Source organism: Pseudochaenichthys georgianus, chromosome 9 (genome assembly GCF_902827115.2).
Source record: "Pseudochaenichthys georgianus chromosome 9, fPseGeo1.2, whole genome shotgun sequence".
Classification (NCBI taxonomy): Eukaryota; Metazoa; Chordata; class Actinopteri; order Perciformes; family Channichthyidae; genus Pseudochaenichthys; species Pseudochaenichthys georgianus.
In genome coordinates this window covers 38,782,920-38,803,498 of record NC_047511.1, presented here as the reverse complement: position 1 = coordinate 38,803,498, position 20,579 = coordinate 38,782,920, and the positions used below count along the sequence as shown (strand labels likewise).

Sequence of the window (20,579 nt, the reverse complement as noted above, 5' to 3'; positions counted from 1 at the left end):
TGATTACAATCCTTCTGTAACAAATCAAATGAGTCCACTGTGCAATGGATGAAGAAATATCACGTCAGACAACTTCTGTGAGGCTAGAATATATAATGAACTTTGACACAAATACCAAAACAGAGACACCAAGTCACCCACTTCCGCAGCAGACAGGAAGTCAAACCCAACATACGAAATCGTTTTTTTCTTCCTTTATTTATTCAAAAACATATATGAACATAATATATATATTGTATACAGACAAGTTGACATAAGGGGTAGACATATAAAGAATTACATAAATGAATGCAACAAATACGGATTAAAAAAGAAAAATAAGCAAACATACAGAATCGGACTACTTCTTTTATGAAACGATTGCTTAAAGGTAATCAATGTATATATCACTAACACTTTTATCATAATGTATTTTTTAAAGTATGTTTTTCTAGATAGAAAATAAAGAGACATTTTCCCAACACACGGTATTTACTCACCAATCAAAATCGAGCCTGTTCCGACAATGAATACTTTTCCCCCTGAGTTTTGACTGACAGTGAGCTATAACCATTAACCTCTGTAATATGTCTGATCCTCACATATTTAGATGTCCATTTTATAGGGCTTAGACTACGTGAAAACACAAAACAGTGTACATTATTGTTTTAGGATGTGGTTTGGTTGTGCCCAAGTTAAAGCTGGCGGTATTCATGTATACGTATGCAGCCTTAGAGACTCGACGCGGGGTACATCTTACTCTTTGTCAACAGAGCAAGGAGGAAATAACGAACTGTTTCCAAGATATCATCAAATAGTTAGCTTAGCTGTCGGGTTTATTTGTGGATTCATGATCTCCAGTGGTAAAATAATTGACACACGATAACAACAGAACGACTGTGCTCGCTTTTCTTGGACCGGGCGGCACATTAGCTTCTTAGCTTGGTCGCTGTAAAGTTAGTTAGCTGAAATAACGCTACGTGGTGGTTGCTAACGAGATATTTAGTTGGAAGCTACGCAGCTAGCTTAAAGAAACAAACACGGTTAACATCGTCCAACTTGTTGATGTGGATCGGAATGCTTGTTGACCAACCTTGACGGGGCATCTCCTTGTTAATCCAGGTTATCGTTGTCAGCTAACGTTAGCTTCCTGCCGGGAAACACTGGGTAAGCAAACCGAGAGAGAGCTGTCAAGCAGCCTCTTTACATCAGAGTATTCATTGGGCCAGAGGTGGGAGAAGTACCAGTACCAGAGTGTAGGAATACTCTGATACAAGTAAAAGTAAAAGTACAACAATATTCGCATCACACTATTTTTTAAGTACTTAAAGTACTCATTATGGAGATTGGTCCATTTCAGAATAATATTAAATGTTTTGATTATAATTATTGATGCATTAAAGTGATATCAACGCTTATACATGTGCAGCTAGTTTGAATGACTTTGTATACTGCAGGTTATCTTGTGAATGCTACTTCAGGTGTAACTAAAGTCTTATTTAAGTGTTTATTATAAGGTTATAAGGTTTTAAATAAAAGTAGTGGAGTAGAAGTACATTTTTTACCTCTGAATTGTAATTGAGTAGAAGTACAACGTAGCAAAAATATTGAAATACTCAAGTCAATTATTATTATTATTATCATTATTAAATAATAAAGATCACCAAAACACTATCTTCTTATATCTCAATCAAGCGGTTTTTGTCATAAATAAATAACATTACTGTTTTTCTATAGGCTGCAGTAAAGCCATGGCAGATGAAAATACACACTTCTGTGGCAATTGGTAAGTATGAGAAAGGTTCATTGTACACACAACTCATCGATGAATTTGATACTGTCAGGACTGTTTTTTTTCCATTTCATTTCAAACCTTTATTTACCCAGGTGTATCCCATTGAGATCATTGATCTCTTTTTCAAGGGAGACCTGCTCAAGTAGGTTCCACATGAAATATAAAAACATAAACAGAACAACAAAAAGGACATCTTACAGCATCATTACAGGGATTACAATTTACAATAACTATCCACATGAACAGGTACAAACAGCTTCCGATTGAGTAGCATCCAACCAAGCTTTAAAAACATTTAGTGGCACCAGATTGCTTAGTTTCCATTTAAATGGCAGACTATTCCAAGACAGAGGAGCTGCGCATCTAAAAGCCATCTTCCCTAAGACAGTCCTAGCAGTTGGCACATTTAATAAAACTACAGCATGCGATCTCAGGCAGTAGCCACTTACAATTCGCCGTGAGATCAGGGAGCAGATGTAGGATGGAAGTTTCCCTAACATGGCTTTGTATATAAAAATGTACCAGTGACTGAGCCTCTGTACAGTTAGCGAAGGAAAACCAGCCCTTGCATACAGGGTACAGTGATGAGTTAATGCTTTACAGTTTGTCACAAATCTCAGTGCACTGTGATACGCAGCATCTAACTTGCTCAGGTAATTGGCAGGTGCATTCATATAAATCAAATCCCCATAGTCCAGCACAGGTAAAAAGGTCACAGTGACTAGCCTTTTCCTGGCCTCAAGCGAGAAACAGGACTTGTTTCTGAAAAAGAACCCTAGCCTAACCCTCAGCTTTTTAAGCAGGTTATTGACATGACGTTTAAAAGTGAGACAATCATCAAGCCAGATACCAAGGTATTTGTAACAGGTAACCACTTCAATTTTTATTCCTTGCGTAGTTACAATATCTAAAACAGGCTCTGGTGTCTTTTTAGCTTTTGAAAAGAGCATTACCTTGGTTTTATCAACATTTAAAAGAAGCTTTAATTCAGAGAGCTGAGTCTGAATAATGTTAAAAACAGCCTGTAATTTAACAACAGCCTCGTTAATGGAGGGACCTGCACAATACATCATGGTATCATCCGCATAAAAATGTAAGGTTGCTCCATCGACATTTTCACCTAAACTATTGATATATATGGAGAATAAAAGTGGTCCTAAAACAGAACCTTGTGGTACACCATTAGAAATGTTCAACCACTCAGAAGACAGCCCATCAAAATGAACACATTGGGACCTTTCAGAGAGGTAGTTCACAAACCACCCCACTGCATGGCTGGACATGCCTATACTGGCTAGCCTCTGCTTTAAGATGCGATGATCGACGGTATCAAACGCTTTGGACAGGTCAATAAATAGAGCTGCACAACTCTGCTTATTATCTAAAATACTAGTAATGTCATTCACCACTTTCATTGTGGCAGTGATGGTGCTGTGTTTCTTTCTGAATCCTGACTGATGTTTAGACAGGATATCATTTATACATAAAAACTCCTTTACTTGTTCACTCACTAAGCGTTCAAGAACCTTGGCCAGAACTGACAACTTAGAGATTGGCCTATAGTTATTTAATAAGGTGGCCTCCCCACCTTTTAGTAGAGGCAGGACATACGCTGACTTCCATACTTTTGGAATTGTGTTTGAGCTGAGGGAGAGGTTAAAAAGAGTAGTGAGAGGTGGAGCAATACAATCTGCAGCTATCTTTAAAAAGAAAGGCTCTACGTTGTCCGGGCCAGCCGGTTTTATATTTGTCTTTACCTTTTTTAGCAAACATGACATTCCAGAGGCTAACTTCACGACTCATGAGATCCACTGCAGAAGAAACATCGCACTGTGCGACATTTGCCAGGAGCCGGTGCCCAGGTCCGACCTGCAGGAGCACAAACAGCAGGAGCACGCTCAGGTAAAATATGAACATCAATACTGGATATATTTTTTACCTAACTCCAGCAGTAGATGTGTGCTGCTTCTCAGATGCACTGTATTGCTGGAAAGATGCTGCATCCTGTGTTTTAGTAGAATCAGGTTTCATGCCAAGTGGGTTAGCACATACGATTTAAATTGCCTTGGTGCATACATGAACACAGTTAAAGAAAAAAAAAGATTTAAATCAAATCAAGTTTTATTTATATAGCACATTTATAAATGAACTTTGGTCGAGCCAAAGTGCTGTACATATAATAAAAATAGCCTACAGTAGAGACACTTTACAGCAAATACAACAGCACAGATTGTTCAGAATATCAGTATGAGAAAAACGACACCCTCTGTCCTTAGACCCTCACATCGTACACGGAAAAACTTCCGGAGAAAACCCAGTTTAATTTGAAAAAATGGGAGAAACCTCAGGGAGAGCAACAGAGGAGGGATCCCTCTCCCAGGACGGACAGACGTGCAATAGATGCCGTGTGTAAATTGAAGAGATAATACATCTTACAGCATATAGACCGAATGTTAGGAAATGCATGTGTCTGTAATAAGAAGATGAATCCACGAGGATGTCAGCTACAATAAACGATTAAAGCATTATGGCCCGTCCACACAGTGGCGTGCGCTGACGCTTGCCGGCGGGCGTGTCTGACACTCGACCAACAACCAATCACATGAATCTCCCGCCCCTGACACACAAGCAGCGGTTTGATTGGCTAGAGCTTGTACTGACATATGATTCGATTGGCTGACGCCTCGCCGAGGCGTCAAAAGTTGAACATTGCTCAACTTTTGCAGCGAGCCACGCCAGCTACGCTCCGCGTCGCTTCCCACGATGCATTTCGGCTAAAAGTGACGTCACCCCATTCAAAGTGAATGGGGAAGCGTCAACGCACGCCGCTGTGTGGACGGGCCGTTAAAGGGGACCTATCATGCAAAATGTACTTTTTGATGTCTTTTATACATAAATGTGTGTCGGAGAACTCACGCAGCGTCAGAAAATAAAACCCTATCTCTTTTCCTCCATACCCAAATCTCTAAAAAGGGGGCTACAACAGAGCTGATCCAGATTTGCGTCCGATATGACGTAATATCGAAAATGTAGGCTGGCTTTACACCCACGGCCCTATCAGAAACAATGCCCGACTGTTTTGGACGTAATATGGTCGGTGCATGTTTACATTAGCATCGCTAACACTAACCTGTACTGGAGAGCATGTGTGTGAAGAAGCAGGAAATAAAAAGGAACTCACCTTGTGGTATAACCGGCAAGAGAGAAAGCCTTTGAGCTCCAGACTGTTTCAGAAATAATCCTTGATAATCCTTGATAATCCATGATATGGCGTTTCATCATGGCAGCATTTAGTTTAGACAGTAGCTGCCGGGTCCCGCATGAGCTCAGCCCCCTCCTTTTTTATTTTTTTATTTAAAGCTTTATACCCAAAATCAGCACTTTAGAAACAGGAAGTGAAATAGAGGGATATGAGGCATGGCTAGAATGGGTGATCTGTTTGGTATTTTGAGCAAAACACTTCATAGACATGTTTTTTATATATTTGTATATATCAGAGACCTATGCTATTGTCTAAAAATAGCATGATAGGTGCACTTTTAGAAAATTATTTACATGAAATATACCAAAACACTAGGTACAGTTTACTATGACAAAGCACTGACATCTGTGCAGATATCAAGAGAGGTAGCTCTGCGGAAAAATGAAAGCTCCCGATGTCTTTGCTACGAAGGTACATCAATAATTATACCTCTCAGAAACACAAAGGGCGGACAATGGGAGGGTTAAAAAGTGATTTGTTTCCACTTCAATCTGTTGAAGCCAGAAAATGGTAAAGATAACCTTTGACCCCTGTTTATTGTCATGTCTCATGAGTTAAAAGGTTGCCTGTTTTGATCAGACGTCCATGCGATAATGGCCAGGACAGGAAAACACTAGATTCTGTGGAAGGAACTCTTGTATGTTGTGGACACTTATTCTCATGTGCTTTATTGCCAATTGAGCAAGTCATCCGTTATCATATAAAGAACATGTATTATCAAAATCTGTTTCTGCTGCTGTTTGTAACATGTTCTCTTTAAACTGGTTAACGCAACCTCCGTGGAGAATCTCGTCAGTGACCAAATTCTTCAATCATGATTTACCTGGAACCCTCATTCCAAAGAAAACGGCTAAGAAGAAAGCCACGTCAGCACGTTACTGGATGATTGTATCTTTCAAATCATTTTCACTTTCCTTTCAGATTACATGCAAGTGTGGTCTAAAGATTGAGAAGAAACACTTCGATGTTCACCAGGTATTTCTGCAGAAGCTTTTACCCACTCATAATGCATCCATCTTAAGTCATTCCTGAAGTGATGTTTCTTTACGATGCTCGTTTCTTTCAGAGCTTCGAGTGTTCTCAGCGGCTGGTCCCGTGCCAATTCTGTCAACTGGAGATAATTTTCAGTCAGTCCAAAGAACATGAAGATTACTGCGGCGCGCGCACTGAGCCTTGCCCAGTCTGCAAGTGCAACGTAATGTTGAAGGAACAAGCCGTGCACCCCGTGTTGTGTGGAAGCCTCACTCCGCCCCAAGAGAGGAACAACAGCCGGACGAGTCGCAGTCCGGTGGATTCTCAGCCTCCAGGGGCTTGGTTTGAAGCCCACTCCATCCGAAACCTCCTAAGAACCCAAGAGAGAGGCACAAAGAATAATAACATCAGTGCCGCGGATCAGCAGGCCTTCCCCCGGCCGTTTGACCCCAGACTCTACAACACCTCGAGTGGACCTCAAGCCCCAGCTGACTGGAAGAACTCTGTCCCGGGAAATACATTTAGCCACTGTGAGTTTATCACTGACCTATTGATTGTTACATATGAGTAGGGGGTAGAGCACCCACCATGCTTTTATCAAATATATATATAATAATTGACCAATAATTGACCTACTTCTTAAATGTTAAACAACCTTTAAAAGCTATTTTAGGAGCCCTGGGGAGTTTTATGTAAACAAACAAAAGTGATATTTACAACATTTTTCATTTGGGGTAAAAGACATAATTATGGTAAAAATAACATCTTTATTGATTAAATTCAAATGTAATGTTTGTCTGATCAGCAATAATGAACTTTTTATCACCCACATGGAAACAAATGTGGGTTTTAAGATAAGAGTTTATCAAAAAATAACTGTTACTGTTACCTGAAGCTGCACCTTAAATAGTTATTTGTTATAACGACATGTTGTGTGTTGTAGTGCTGGGTCCGTCAGACTTCCTGAACAGCAGCAGCAGCAGCTCCAGCAGCAGTGCGTGGCCTCAGAGTGAGCTCAGGCTGGCCGAGGATTCCTCCGGCCTGGACTACATGCTGGCTCTCAGCCTGCAGACTGACGGAGAGCCGGGGGCCGGGGGCGTGGAGGGGAATCTGTGGAGCGGAATCTGGGACCACAAGATCGAGAAGCCCTCTGTTAACTCTTCACTTTGTCCGCCCAACAGCAATTACTCAAATGTCACTACAGTCACAAGCCCAGTCCAGGAACAGGATCAAGCCGGTAAATATTAGTGTTGATAAGAATACTTGGATTTATCCTGATGTCAGTTTGTTTACAATTTTCAATTGATTTCATAGATACCATGCTGCCTTGTGAGTTCTGTGAAGAGCTGTTTCCTGAAGAGGACCTCATTCTGCATCAGGTAAGAGATGGGGTCATGGGTTGGTGGGCTAGATAAGGGACAACAAACATTTTTTACAAGGATCCCCTGAATGAAAATGAAAGCATGAATAAGACGTACTCGCCGAATGGTCACTGTGCTCACAGAATCCTTGATATATCCGAAATCACTACATTCTCAATACATTCTGGCCTTGAGACTGCCATGTGTGACATCTATATATCAAATGTTGGCCTTGAGGTTATAATGTTGTTTTTTGCAGATTTGTTTTGGTCATCTGGGCGTCATGTCCTCATGAGTCATGACTCTAAGGTTGTTATTGCATACGCTTGCAGCTGTCAGAACTTCAGCCGTAAGCAGAAAGTTAAAAAAAAGAATAACCCACAATTGCTGCTGATCCTTTTTTAGAGTAACTAAAGTCATTTGATATGAACATTAAAAGTGGCAATGGACCACATTTTCATGTCGATGTGTGTATCAGTCGTGTTGGGGAAGACGTTTTTAATTCCAGTTCAGTGCATCATATGTGCATGAATGATGACATGACAACAATCGGAACCTGACTGACAGATAGTACCAGACTAACAGACTCACTCTGCATACCGAACACAGGACAACCTGCTGATGTTTTTGAATATTTTAACCTGATTCACGCACAACTTTCAGTTTCATTTAATCTTACGGCTCTGTCAATCAGTTGAGGAATACATCTGTGTATGCGCAAATCTAATCAGTGAAACATGCTCAAATCCCGTCAGATATCACATGACATGTGTATACCTTTCTTTATCTGTTGTTCCAGAAGGTTCACAGTCCAGTTACAGCCTTTACCTATTTTGTTTTTTTCCAATGTTTTTTTTTAATTGAGGAACAGGCACAATCATACAGGGTCCCAATTGAGTCAATGATTTCATCCATTACATTGCATTTAGCTGACACTTTTATCCAAAGCGACTTACAATAAGTGCATTCGACCAACAAAATACAAACTTGAAGAAAACAGAATCATAAAGTACATCAGGTTTCATAGAGCAAAAACATTTCAAGTGCTACTCAACTGGCTTTAGATAAGCCAGCCCTTTATTAGTATATAAGTGCTTTGTTAATAGTTCTATCGCTCGAAGTGGAGTCATCCATTTCCAATTCTTTCGAACAAACCATCCCCCCCCCCCCCCCACCCATCGCCTCCCCTCCCACCCCACCTTGAAAAGTCTAATACAAAAATAAAACACATTGATTCCACGTTCAGGTGTATAGCCTTTACCTGTTTTAACAAGCCGCCTTGTAATCCTTCTAGTTAGGGACATGATGATTCAAACGATTTCATTTACCTTTTTTTTAAATGTTTGTTTGCAAGTGCAGGACGAATAAAGGCATTCTGATTCTGATCCACTTCTCCTCTCCTCCATGTTTCAGACTGGGTGCAGCCCCGCCTCTGCCTTTGCGTCCTACAGCAAGCAGCCCCTGTCCCCCCCTAAGGAGGACAGGATGAGCAGGAATGCTCCAGGTTTGATGCACGACATCCCCGACACCCTGGCCTCCAACATCCCCACCTTCCACCGCTCCGCCTCCCCGGCCTCCTACAGTCCTCCAGCCAGTCCACTAGAGGGCGACGTGGTCATCCCCTGTGAGTTCTGTGGCGTCGCTCTGGAGGAGGCCGTCGTCTTTCACCACCAGGTATGTTAGAAATTATGTCTCTCATTCTTTAGAAATAAGTTCACCATCACAACGTTTTGACCTGTTGCTGTATTTAATGCAATTACACACAAGTCAGTAATGTGCAATATACCCTCATTCACGCTTGATTGTTTCTTTCAATTTATTTACAATCTGCAAACAGTACCAGCTACCTCTTCAAAGACATACTGCTACTTATTTTAATATGTTGATATCATCTGCTATTTGTTCTTTTTACTTATTGTGTTTGTTATAATTCATAAGGTGTGCATACTTAGTTATTTTGTAATATGTAAGTCTCTTCTCTTTACTTTATCTGCACTACACTTCATGCTGTTGTAATCATGTCACCGTTGAGGGACAAATAAAGGAATTCTGATTATGTCAAATATGACCTGAACAACCCAGACTTCAAAGATCCTTTCTGAATATGTGACCCGCTCTATCGAAATCAGCCGATTTCGATAGAGCGGGTCACATATGTGTTCATAGATTTTGAACGTTGCAATTGCTAATGATCATTTTAATGTGGGTTTTTGTATCCAGGACAAATGTGACATGCGTCCTCAGAACGCCCATCCGCTGAACAATCTCACTAAATCGTCTGTCAAGAAGACACAGAGCCCTGCTAATGACGCCTTTAGCCAGATGTCTCCAGATTTTCAAATGAGAATGAATCCCCAAGGTAATGTATACAATGTTTTTGTCATGAGAAAAAAAAGCATTCAAACAATGATGTAAAGGTTATTATCTCTCTGACAGTGTTAACAGACGTTACTAATCACCACCTGTAATCCAGTTTGTGAGGCCATTTTTTGTTGAATATTTGATTGATGTTTACAGGCTTTTTTCTTTTGACTCAAATATGTATATTGTGTATCCTGTGTTTCTCATATAGCTGACTTCTCGCAAGAGCACTTTGGGTTCGACAGAGACGCAGCACCGCTAAGGGAATGGCCGAGAGGCTACATTGGACTCCCGAGTCAAAGGAAGACATCCAACTGTGATCCGAACCGAGCTCAGGCGGGCCGGGAGGCAGAAGGATCTCAGTCCTCTCTCAGTGGCGCTGAGCAGGCCGCTGCTGCGTCTCTAAAGGGGTAAACGAAAGCTCAATGGATGACTTTTATTTTGTTATTACTTTTCTTTCAGTTGCAAGTCTTACACAGATCTTTATTGTTCTTTAAATACATACAGTTCGTAGCAAAGCGAGTTGCCCTTTTCTCTTCCTCTCATCTTAACCCTTAGATGCATAAGTGGGTCTCTTTTGACCCGGTGAGGTGGTTTTCTTGAAGTATCTTTGTAATTACATTTTTGTATGGAAAAAACATTTTCTATGAAATTTCTTATTGTTTTTCAAAATGTAAAACAATTTCTAAAATTATAAATAGTGAAAAATTAAATATAAAATATTTCTAGTGTGAACCAAAATATAATACTAAATATTATACAAGTGATTTTTCTTAACCGAAATGACAAAAATGGCATAAAAACACATATTATTCTAATACGGGTCCTTTTTGACCCACTTATGGAAGAGTGTAGGGTTCAGTCACTCGGGCATCTAAGGGTTAAGCACACACCCAAACATCTTCTCTTTTCTCTTCCTTCCCCTACGTACTTTTCCAACTTCATCCTTAACCACCTTTTATCCTTCTGAGCAAGATATCACATCAACTTCAACAGGAAGTAGTTTAATATCTTGCACTGACCGTCTATTTCAGCCTTCAACAACATTCTCTTATTTCCATCTCTAACCAGTCTTTGACTTATTGTTTAGTCCGACTTGACCCAGTTAAAAATCCTCCGTCAAATAACGATTTGTTCTTTGTGTTGGAGAATGTTATTTATATTCTAATTTGAATGTGTTTGTCCATCAGAGTTCATCTACCAGAAAATAAAGAAGGCAGAGGGAGTTCATTGACAAAGGTACACCTAGATTCTTTAAAAAAAGAGTTGATGATAATGCTTTGTTTGTCTTTTGACTGTGACAGTACTTTACCTACAGTGAATAATGACGTACAAGCATAAAGGTTTATCATACAGGAACAAAGTGTATGTTTTAACACGTGCTTATTCATCAAAAACGATCTATTGTGATTTATAAATCTTAGCAAAATCACAGCAGTGTGTAAATGATGTTGATATCTTTACATAAGGATCATAACTCTCTCTTACTGTCATGACAATATTTAAGTCGACAGACGTGCTACTGCCAGGATATTAAGCTATAAGCGTTTTGTAACATGATTGCTTTAAAGAATAATTTGAGTAAAGTGGAAGCTCTGCCTTAAAGGGCCCATGTCATGCTTTTCTGGTTATTACCCGTCCCCTTGTGTGTTATGAAGGTTGTTATGCATGCAGGGGCGGTTCTAGGGGGGGGGGGGGGTCAGGGAGGGCTGACCCCACTGTGGCCCCCCTAACAATGAATTTTTTTTTTTTTTTTTAAATGTATATTTTCTGGTACTCAGTTTGCCAAAAACCGCAGGATGTTGTTGCTGTAATGTGAGATTGTGCAGACACCCTTATGTAAAGTAGAGATGTAACTGTTCATTGCCTTTATTTTTATATAAATATGGTGTTAGTGCAAACATTGCACTATAACTTAAGCTGAAGCAAACAGTAATAACTATAAGATCTATCTGAAATAAATACGTGTACTGAAACAAATACCAATATTGTGCCCCCCTCAGAAAATAACTGGCCCCCAGTGGCCACCCAGTCAAATTGGTCTAGAACCGCCACTGTATGCATGTAAACGGTCTGCAGAGTCACAAACCCTTTTATTCCACTCAACACATGTTTGTCTCCATTTCTTCCATTTGCAGTTACCCAAGAAGCAAAACGAAGAGCAGCAGGAGGAGTGAGAGCGGGATGAACATGTGGAGAAAAACAAAAACCAAATCTCCCTCTGTGCTTTCCATATATCTTTCTGCACAATTCTGAAAACAAATAATATACCAATCTGATAAGTGCCTGTGCAACAATCTAGCCGTTTATATTCTGATGAGTTTTACTATAAAAGCCTCGGTAATTAATTTGGTTAATTAATACATGTCAAGGTTTGTTTCAAATGTTTGTACGTCTAACATTTAGCCCTAAAATATAAATGATAAAAGCAGTTGTATTTGTGCTGAATTAGATTTTGTTTGTTTAGTAACATTGAGAACATCGAACCAAGAGTCGCTGTGCGTTTGTCTAACCTGATCTTTACCGTGTTCGTTCAGACGAGGACATCAGTGTTCCTGTTGGGTTCTGTACCTCTATGTCACCTGAAGCACCTTGATAGATTATTTTGTTAAAAAAAGGGCTTGAGGAACAGATTTGATGCATATTTGACCACACAAAACAACAACTGTGTAATTGAACATTTGTCTTTTTATACTGTTAAACATTTGTCTTTAATACTCTTCATTCATATTTAGATTTTTTTTAATCATACCTATAGAACTATATATGTGTTGTTATGATACGATGGCTTTTGAAGCAGTGTCACCTGTCCAATCCTCTTTTTAGGTAGTATGAATTAGGATTTAAGATTGCTGAGATGTATTTTGTGTGCAACATAGGTTCCACTTTAGCAATATATAAGATACGCGACCGTGTGCCTCAGACGGCTGAGCCTTCATATCTAAAGACAACGCCTGAGTGTTTTCCTGATCATCATCCAATCATCAACCTCGGCTAGTGAGGAGAAAAGAATCAGTGAAATCTCCTCGCGGTGTTTCTTTGGACTGAAGGCACTCAGGGCACACGGCTGACTATCCTGTTTAAGAACAACTGTCTTCATGCTCTTTGTCTTGTGAGGCTATTAAATGTTTAATGAGGATGTTCATGGCTCCAGTTTGTAATCTGTTGTTTTACCTTTTTATACGTCAAGATACCTTCAGGTAATCAAAACTGCATAGAAGGACGGCTGAAATATATCTTTAGAACAATTTCCATCCTTATCTAGTGCCAACAGTGATGCCAATTCCAGTGTATTTTATGTGCCACTTTTCAATCATCAATCAATCAATGTTTATTTATATAGCCCAATATCACAAATGTTACATTAGTCTCAGTGGACTTCACAGTTTGTACAGAATATCAGTATGACAATACGACACCCTCTGTCCTCAGACCCTCACATCGTACAAGGAAACACTTGTACGATGACCCACAGTTTAAAGGGAACATGGGAGAAACCTCAGGGGGAGCAACAGAGGAGGGATCCCTCTCCCAGGACGGACAGACGTGCAATAGATGCCGTGTGTAAATCGAAGAGATAATACATTTTACAGCGTAGGTAGACCTGATGTTTGGAAATGCATGTGTCTGTAATAAGAAGATGAATCCACGAGGATGTCAACAATCCTGTGGGAGCATCAGGGAAGTAGTACGATGAGAGTCAGGCAGGACCACAGTGACCGGTTCAGCCACGACTCGAAGTCCAGGACTCAGGATAGAGGATCCAGGACACAGGACCGCAGCAAGAGGATCAGCCACGACTCAGGATCCCAGCGTAGATAGACACCACAAAGAAACTTTTCCACTTACCCAAGGATCACACAGTTTTGGTGCGTTATTACAATTTAAATGGCTTTTAAAGTTTTAAAAACTGAATCTTAATGAACTATTTATCATACAGTGAAGCTCCATTGAATATTTCGAACAACAGAATTGACTTTGTGTTGCTGCCAATGTAATACAATGAGGGAATGAGTCATTAGTTTGCATACTACGGTTAGTCAACTTGAGACAGTGTTTAGTATACTTCGAAAACAGTCTGCAGTAAAGGACACACTCGTAAACCCATAAGGAGATTATGGGAAGAAAGGCGAGACTGTTGCAATGAGTAAATACTGTATTAGCAACACAATAAGTATGATATAAGACTGGGGAAACTAGTAGTAGATAATGGTGGTAAATACACTTATCATTAATGGCACTTCAAAATACATGATTAATGGATATGTATTGACTGAATCAGCTGACAGTCATTATAAGGGATTTTTTTAATTTGTATTTGGTGTTGTCTGAGAAAGGGATATGGGGAAATAAAAATAACATTGCATCCATCCAAGTGCATGGTGTTAATCTGAAGTCAGATTTATTTGAGGAGATAAAATGCTATTGCTTTATTTCCCAAGTTCATAATTTTCTTATACCTCTATGATGTTTCCTGGGAAGAATCTGATACCAATACAAAACATGTTTTAGTTAGTTGCTCATAAGAAGGGGTTCATTTCCAGTTAACTTTATCCGAAAAATAATGCTTGTATTAATGTAATGTATTTACTTTTTATGTTTCTTTATACTTCTACTCCACTACATTTAAAAGGGAAATCATGTAATTTTACTCCAATACATTTATACAAAAATATTTAGCTACTTTTAATAAAATGCATCTTTGTAATTAAACTACATGTGTGCTGGACCAATAACTCTTTAAGTCACAAGAGAGACAAATTATTTAAATATTTTTACAAAAATCATTCAGAACCTTGTTTGTCTCCAACAGTAAAATGCTACTTGATTGAACAATATTATCTAGAAATACCACACAAATAAACATATACATTCTTTCCACAATAATTACTTTTACTTTACTTTTTGCAGAGAACACTTTTGTACTTTTAAGTAAGATTTTGAAAGTTGGACTTGTAATGAAGTATTTTGACAATAATGAATTGGTACTTTTACTCAAGTAAAGCATCTGAATACCAGTCCCACCTCTGGTCATAAGAAAAATGTTCAGGATCATATTTGCTTTATGTAATTGTTCATTCTCGTATGTCCACACAAACTGGGGGGCACTAATCCCCTATATACTAATTTATATAAATAGTTATCAACGCAATACACCATATTTACTTTTGTCTTAATTTACATTATTTAATATCATATTCTGTTCTTGTACATATCACATGTCCCAGATTCTATTGACATAGTCTTTTTGCACTACTTTTTATTTTGTATTTATGTATTTTATTATATATAATGCATTGTTGGAGGAGCTCAGGTCAGAAGAATTGCATTGCCATTTCTACACTGTAGCTTTGTTGTGCATATGACAATAAAACCGTTGAATCTTTTTTGTATTCATCTATTCAATTGTCATACATTATACATCATACATTTGACATACAACAGACAAAGTCCAGTGGCAGACATACAAAGCAACAAGACTTACAATTACATACAGTAAATAAAGAAAAAAGGAAAGAAAAATACATTTTGATACTTCAGATTAAATCTTTTTTAAATATCAAATTAGTTTTGATTGCCTTCTTATTCCTAATGTTTTTAATAGTGCTAATATATTGTTTGAATTCTTGATAGAAATGTACAAAAAGTAGTTTGGAGTCAGCTACCTATGAATCTCATCATCTCATCACGTCCTCCCACGGAGCGGCGCGCTTTGAATGCTCGCCGTGAGAAGCCGGCCGGGCGAAAGAGAGGGGCGGGGTTACAGAGGGGCGGGGTTACACCTTTCAGTGGGAATCCTCAGTTCAAAAAGCTGCCAACGTCCCCTGGTTCGAAGTGTTGAGAGCCGCTTTCACTACCACCCAAGAGACGACTACAGAGGACCGGAATATGCTGTATGTAAGCGGGAAACAGGTTTATATTCACTGAGGGAAGTTTCTGAAATTATCTGCGGTGAAGATTTAGAAAAAAAGAAAGAAAACCGCATTAAGTCGTACAGGTGGAGGAGCACACGCTGACCGGTGAACCCGTTTTTATCATCCAGACCTTCTCTCACCTGAGCCCGACCTCACAGACCAACATGTCCGTGGAGAGCTACTCCGCGCTGGACGAGTCCTCTCTCCGAGCCTTGGTGAGTTACTTCAATAAATGTGCTTTACCTAAAGTCACATGCTGCTCATGAAGGTGCACTGCTGTGGTGATACTGCATTAATATAGCATTCAGCAGGCATGGATGTGTTCATGATATGGGGATGAGATCTTAAATGTATTTCTCATCATGCTGGTATTTGTTTGTTACTTTTACATTATTTAGTGCAACATAACCGCTTCTTTCAACAGTAGCCAACATAGCTATTGTCCAAACAACAATGTTTTTTGCCCCTGCCTTTCATATGGTATATACAGTATAGTTATGGTAATCCTGACAGGTGGTTTACAGGTTTAGTACCTTTTGTACTCATATATAGTCACTTTAATATAACGTGTTATTGTTTATATTCAGAGAAGAGGTCACCTTGGGTTTTTAGGAATTTAAATATTATTATAAATAATAAATTACCATTAATTTTTGACTTTTCAATAAATACACAATCAAAACATTTAGAAAGTTATAGGCACATTAAAGGATAATGACAATATATATACATACATACTATTTGCTTTTCTAATTAGTCGTCAATGTAAAAAGTGAGGTAGTTATTAATATTAGTTATTAATGCAGTTGTTAGTTAAACAGAGAGTTGTTTGATTGTTTTGTCAGCGTAAACTAGATTTAAAACCCTAAATTGATACATCTAGTACTCTAATCGCCAACAATTTGAACTGTTATGGTCATTTATCAATGTCTTGTGTTCTGGACTTGTGATTGGGAAAAAACAAGCACTTTGAAGAATAGATTCAGACACTTCATGCACTAATCAATGAGTCAATGATTAAAATAAATAACTGACAGATTGATCCATGAAAAAGATAAAAGTCAGTATAGTAAGCGTTGACGTGACACATGTTATCAGACATTTAAAAAAACACTGTAAGAAAGTTCATTTCACTTGTAGGTGATTCACACTGATCTAGTCTAGCCAATGAATGAGGCAGACATGATTACATCATAAGTGAGAGCAGAACATCAGTTCTTTTAAAGTAAACCTGAGAAAAGAGCACTTCCTGTTTCGCGTTAGTCATGCCTGGATTATTTCCTGAGGCAGAGGAAGGTGAGACATCTGTCTGTCTGTCATGACACATAACACACACATTTACAAGGATGCATGACTCCAGGGCTCTCGACTAACTTTTTCCCCCATCCTCCCGGAACCGTCCCGAAATACAATCTAAGCCGTCCCGAAATTAATGTGGACCGTCCCGAATTTAAAATGTTAGTTTTTCTATATTCTCATTAGTTAAAATCATTCAAAGTGACCTTTAACATAAATAAAACATAATACAAATCATTGGATGATAATTCATCAACCTTTTTATTTGAGTAAATCATTCAATCACATAAACAAAGGCCACATATTTAAACAAACACACAAACGAGAAAATTACTCTAATATTGAATCCAATCAAGTCCCATATAATTAACAAAAAAATCCAACACTGTCCTGAAGACAGAACCCAGAGTAACCACTAACCAGGATGACAGTCTGTAACACAGTCAGGAGACCTTTACAAACGGCCCGTCCCCTCGCACACACAGACGGGAGAGAGAGATCTCGTCTGGATTGGAAAGCTCGAAAATGCATCATAGACGCATGTTGTAGTCTTATTGCATATTAAAAACGGAGTTGGTGAAACTAAAACTGCGATATAATGTGTATGTAGCAATAATACATATGACATATATTTTTTAAATGTCTCCAGTACCGATCAAAAGTCCGATAACGTCGGGGCTTAACGTTGTCACTGTCTTTAATAATTCCGGCCCGTTTAATACCGGGGCTCGGTACCCATCCCTACATGGGGAGAGGCAGCATATCGCTAAGGACTAAATACGATGGAGAGTTCTCTTCTCAGCCTTATTAGGGGATGAAGAGGAGTAAGTAAATAAAGAGGCCGGCGCTCCGGGGTCTGGTTCTGCTGTGTGTTTTTGTGATGTAACGGTAAAACATTTCAGAATTCCTCCACGGGATGCCATTGTACATCACTCAACCCGCGAAATACACACACTCGGTACATAGCTAGACCCGCGAATTTGCGGGCCAGGAATTCGCGGGCACAGCTGTAGCTACATGTGTGTGTATTTCGCGGGTTTCTAAATGTTTTGTGCGTGTGTGTTTATGTTGACAAGGAGGTTTAATGTGCTACACAAAAGTGCAGTCGGTTTCATTTTCATCGCCGTTTGTTGTAGAGTTAGCAGGGTATTTTTAATTTAACTCTCGTCCCAAAATTATTTTTTATCCTCCCCGACACTATTTTTTTCGACGATGGGACGTCCTTAAGCTCGAGCCCTGGACTCAGCGTGTCACTGTTTAGACGCCGTCACACTGCTCAGTCAGAGAAACACAGCTGGTACATAAGACACCTGTGCAGTACCATCCTTTGTATGGTTTTCCGTTCAGGAGTAATGGCTACTGCGAATATGCAATGACGTAGAAGTCCGAGTCCTTTTTAAAAAGTGGTGTACTGTTGTTGACATTTCAGATTAAGCTACTGTATCTGATTTAAACGTCCTTTCCTCACCAGTTGCTTTCCCTAAACTGTGCCCTTTAAGAAGAGGTTATCTCTAAAATATACATGTATATCTTCTGTTCTCATAGATCAGTAAACCAGACAAGAAAAAGCTGTTAACTTTGGAACAAGGCGGCGTATTAAATGTTTTCTTGACCTTCATGCAACTCCATTATTACCCCGAAGTCTGTTTTTGTTTGGCCAAGATCTTTTCCCCCTCATGAATCACTTGAATGCAAAACTGTTATTATAGTAATAGTGCGAGCACCAGAGTATATTGAGGTAATAATATTTTATTTCACTGTAATGATTTACTATTTTTTTTGCTTTGATCACTACATTTATGTGTGTGTGTAGAGGAGGAAAGAGGGAGTTGAAATGAATAGAAAGAAAAAACGAATGAAATCGATTCATATTTTGAATAGTGAAGGAATGAGGACAATTCAAAGTTTTTCTAATACTGTGTTTGATGTATTTTGATTAAGAAAAGGGTATTTGTCCAATAATGAAGATAGAAAAAAACCTACGATAGGAGAACAAAACTGTAATTGCGGTTCAGGAGAGAAAGGAAGTCTGAAAGGACGTAATTACTCGTCAAATAAGACAAAACGCAAGTCGTCTTTATACACAGAACGTACAAGTAGGCACTCGTTCAAGAACAGAAAACAAAGCTATGATTAGACAATTTAGCAGGACTTTACATTTACAATGCGTGTGTGCTGTTGAAACAAAACCCCTAATATTTGATCCTACAATGCAAGTCCCTTCTATTGTTCAAATCCTCCCCTGCTCCCTGTGTCCCGAGAGCTTGCTGTGAAATACCAGCATTGTCTCAGACTAAAACGAGTATCACGCAGACGGAGGAATTCGTGGGATTCATCCTAATGTGGTTCCTCACTAAGCTACATCTCTGGATTCATGGAGCTGAGAGTCCCCCCCCCCCTCTCACATGGGACCACCAGCTCTAAGGTCACAGCGATCCCACATTTGACGATGTTTGCAGGGACTCGGGTGTCAGGGTTTTCCACAGTGAACTCGGTGGAAACAAACTGTGATTAAACTCAGACGAGAAGTTCATATGGGAATGAGATGAAACTTAATTTCAGAGACATGAATGGAGCCTTTTGTGTTTGTTCAATCCAACACCCCATTATGTGGGGTTTTTATATTCAGTAATTGTTGGGGGGGATTGTAAATTAGGAATCGTTTTTCAGGACTCTAGTTAAAGATGATGGACGCGGCTTAATTAAAGTGGCAGTCGAGCGGGTGGAGGAGCTTCTGTGAAACAAAAGTTGGATAACAAACACAAACTCCAGGCTGTGTGGCACTTAATGAACTAAACAGTCAGAAGGTCATGTGGCGGCCTCTCTAACGCCACTAATCCCTTCCTACACTTCTATTCAAAGCCATGGGTGCCTTTTTTATATTGCTCACTTAATCCCCTTCCATGGCAACCAGCAAAAGCATTTTCCCTTTTCTCTCGACCACCACAATTATTTAAATATCCTCGAATCAGTTGGTGTCCCAGTTTCTTGTGGATAGGATGTTTGCTGCGGGTCATCTGTCTGAATGGTGCTTAGAAAACACAAAGCCTGTTGAGGCCAGGGAGAAAGAAAAAAAAAAAGCTCTTTCCAACCAAACCGCTTTTGTCCACTGTCACTGAGAGGAAGATCTGATCAGCTGATTGCCACCCTTGCAGAGTGATAATTATCGGTGGCTGTTGTTTGCTCGTGACAAACCTGCAGGACGAGTCGTGTCTACAGGTGTGTGTTGTCGTGTCACCTGTGCTCCACTAACAATAAGGTTTGTCTGAGGCGTCTGTCGCCATGATCCCCCTTCTAATTATCTCCGAAACCCCTCAATCCAAATTTGACCTTTTTTAAACATTGTCTTTAGTGATTTCTTTCCAGCATAAGTAGATCATATATAGAAAGGTAATCTGAATGATGCCCGGCCCCTCCCCCCAGCCATCCACTACACCCTATAACACACAAATGTGTACCTATGCCAAGAAAAATAAGTAATAAAAATACCACAAAAGCAATTCCCAAAAAAAGGAACAGGATAGTGCAAATGAACCGAAACAAAAGGACAAATAAAGGAAACAATGTAGTTGAACGAAGGGAACAGATAACCCGCTCTTATCTTATAGTTGGTAGTGGGAGAAAAAGGAAATTATAAA

General features: G+C 39.3%; 2 protein-coding genes across 2 annotated transcripts in view; both read left to right on the top strand.

The window, feature by feature from the left end:
- Positions 1 to 470: 470 nt before the first annotated feature.
- Positions 471 to 12,873, top strand: trafd1 (TRAF-type zinc finger domain containing 1). The gene is made up of 12 exons (XM_034091523.2): positions 471 to 1,146; positions 1,717 to 1,765; positions 3,541 to 3,676; positions 5,958 to 6,011; positions 6,103 to 6,538; positions 6,952 to 7,245; positions 7,323 to 7,387; positions 8,783 to 9,043; positions 9,590 to 9,728; positions 9,942 to 10,140; positions 10,921 to 10,969; positions 11,869 to 12,873. The coding sequence occupies exons 2-12, from the start codon at positions 1,731 to 1,733 to the stop codon at positions 11,905 to 11,907; spliced, it is 1,707 nt and encodes a 568-aa protein (XP_033947414.1). The 5' UTR covers positions 471 to 1,146; positions 1,717 to 1,730; the 3' UTR covers positions 11,908 to 12,873.
- Positions 12,874 to 15,567: 2,694 nt separating this feature from the next.
- The window catches only part of smtnb (smoothelin b), a 53,123-nt gene continuing 48,111 nt past the window's right edge, over positions 15,568 to 20,579 (top strand). The window contains 2 exon segments of the mRNA XM_071204419.1: positions 15,568 to 15,624; positions 15,774 to 15,860. Of these exon segments, the coding sequence (XP_071060520.1) occupies positions 15,810 to 15,860 (51 nt within the window). The 5' untranslated portion in view covers positions 15,568 to 15,624; positions 15,774 to 15,809.

Bases quoted from the DNA above. Each gene is read 5' to 3' on its own strand.
- trafd1 (XM_034091523.2), top strand. From the start codon at position 1,731: ATGGCAGATGAAAATACACACTTCTGTGGCAATTG. The intron at 1,766-3,540 runs GTAAGTATGAGA...TACCTTTTTTAG, and splicing joins ACACACTTCTGTGGCAATTG to CAAACATGACATTCCAGAGG. The intron at 10,970-11,868 runs GTACACCTAGAT...TTCCATTTGCAG, and splicing joins GAGGGAGTTCATTGACAAAG to TTACCCAAGAAGCAAAACGA.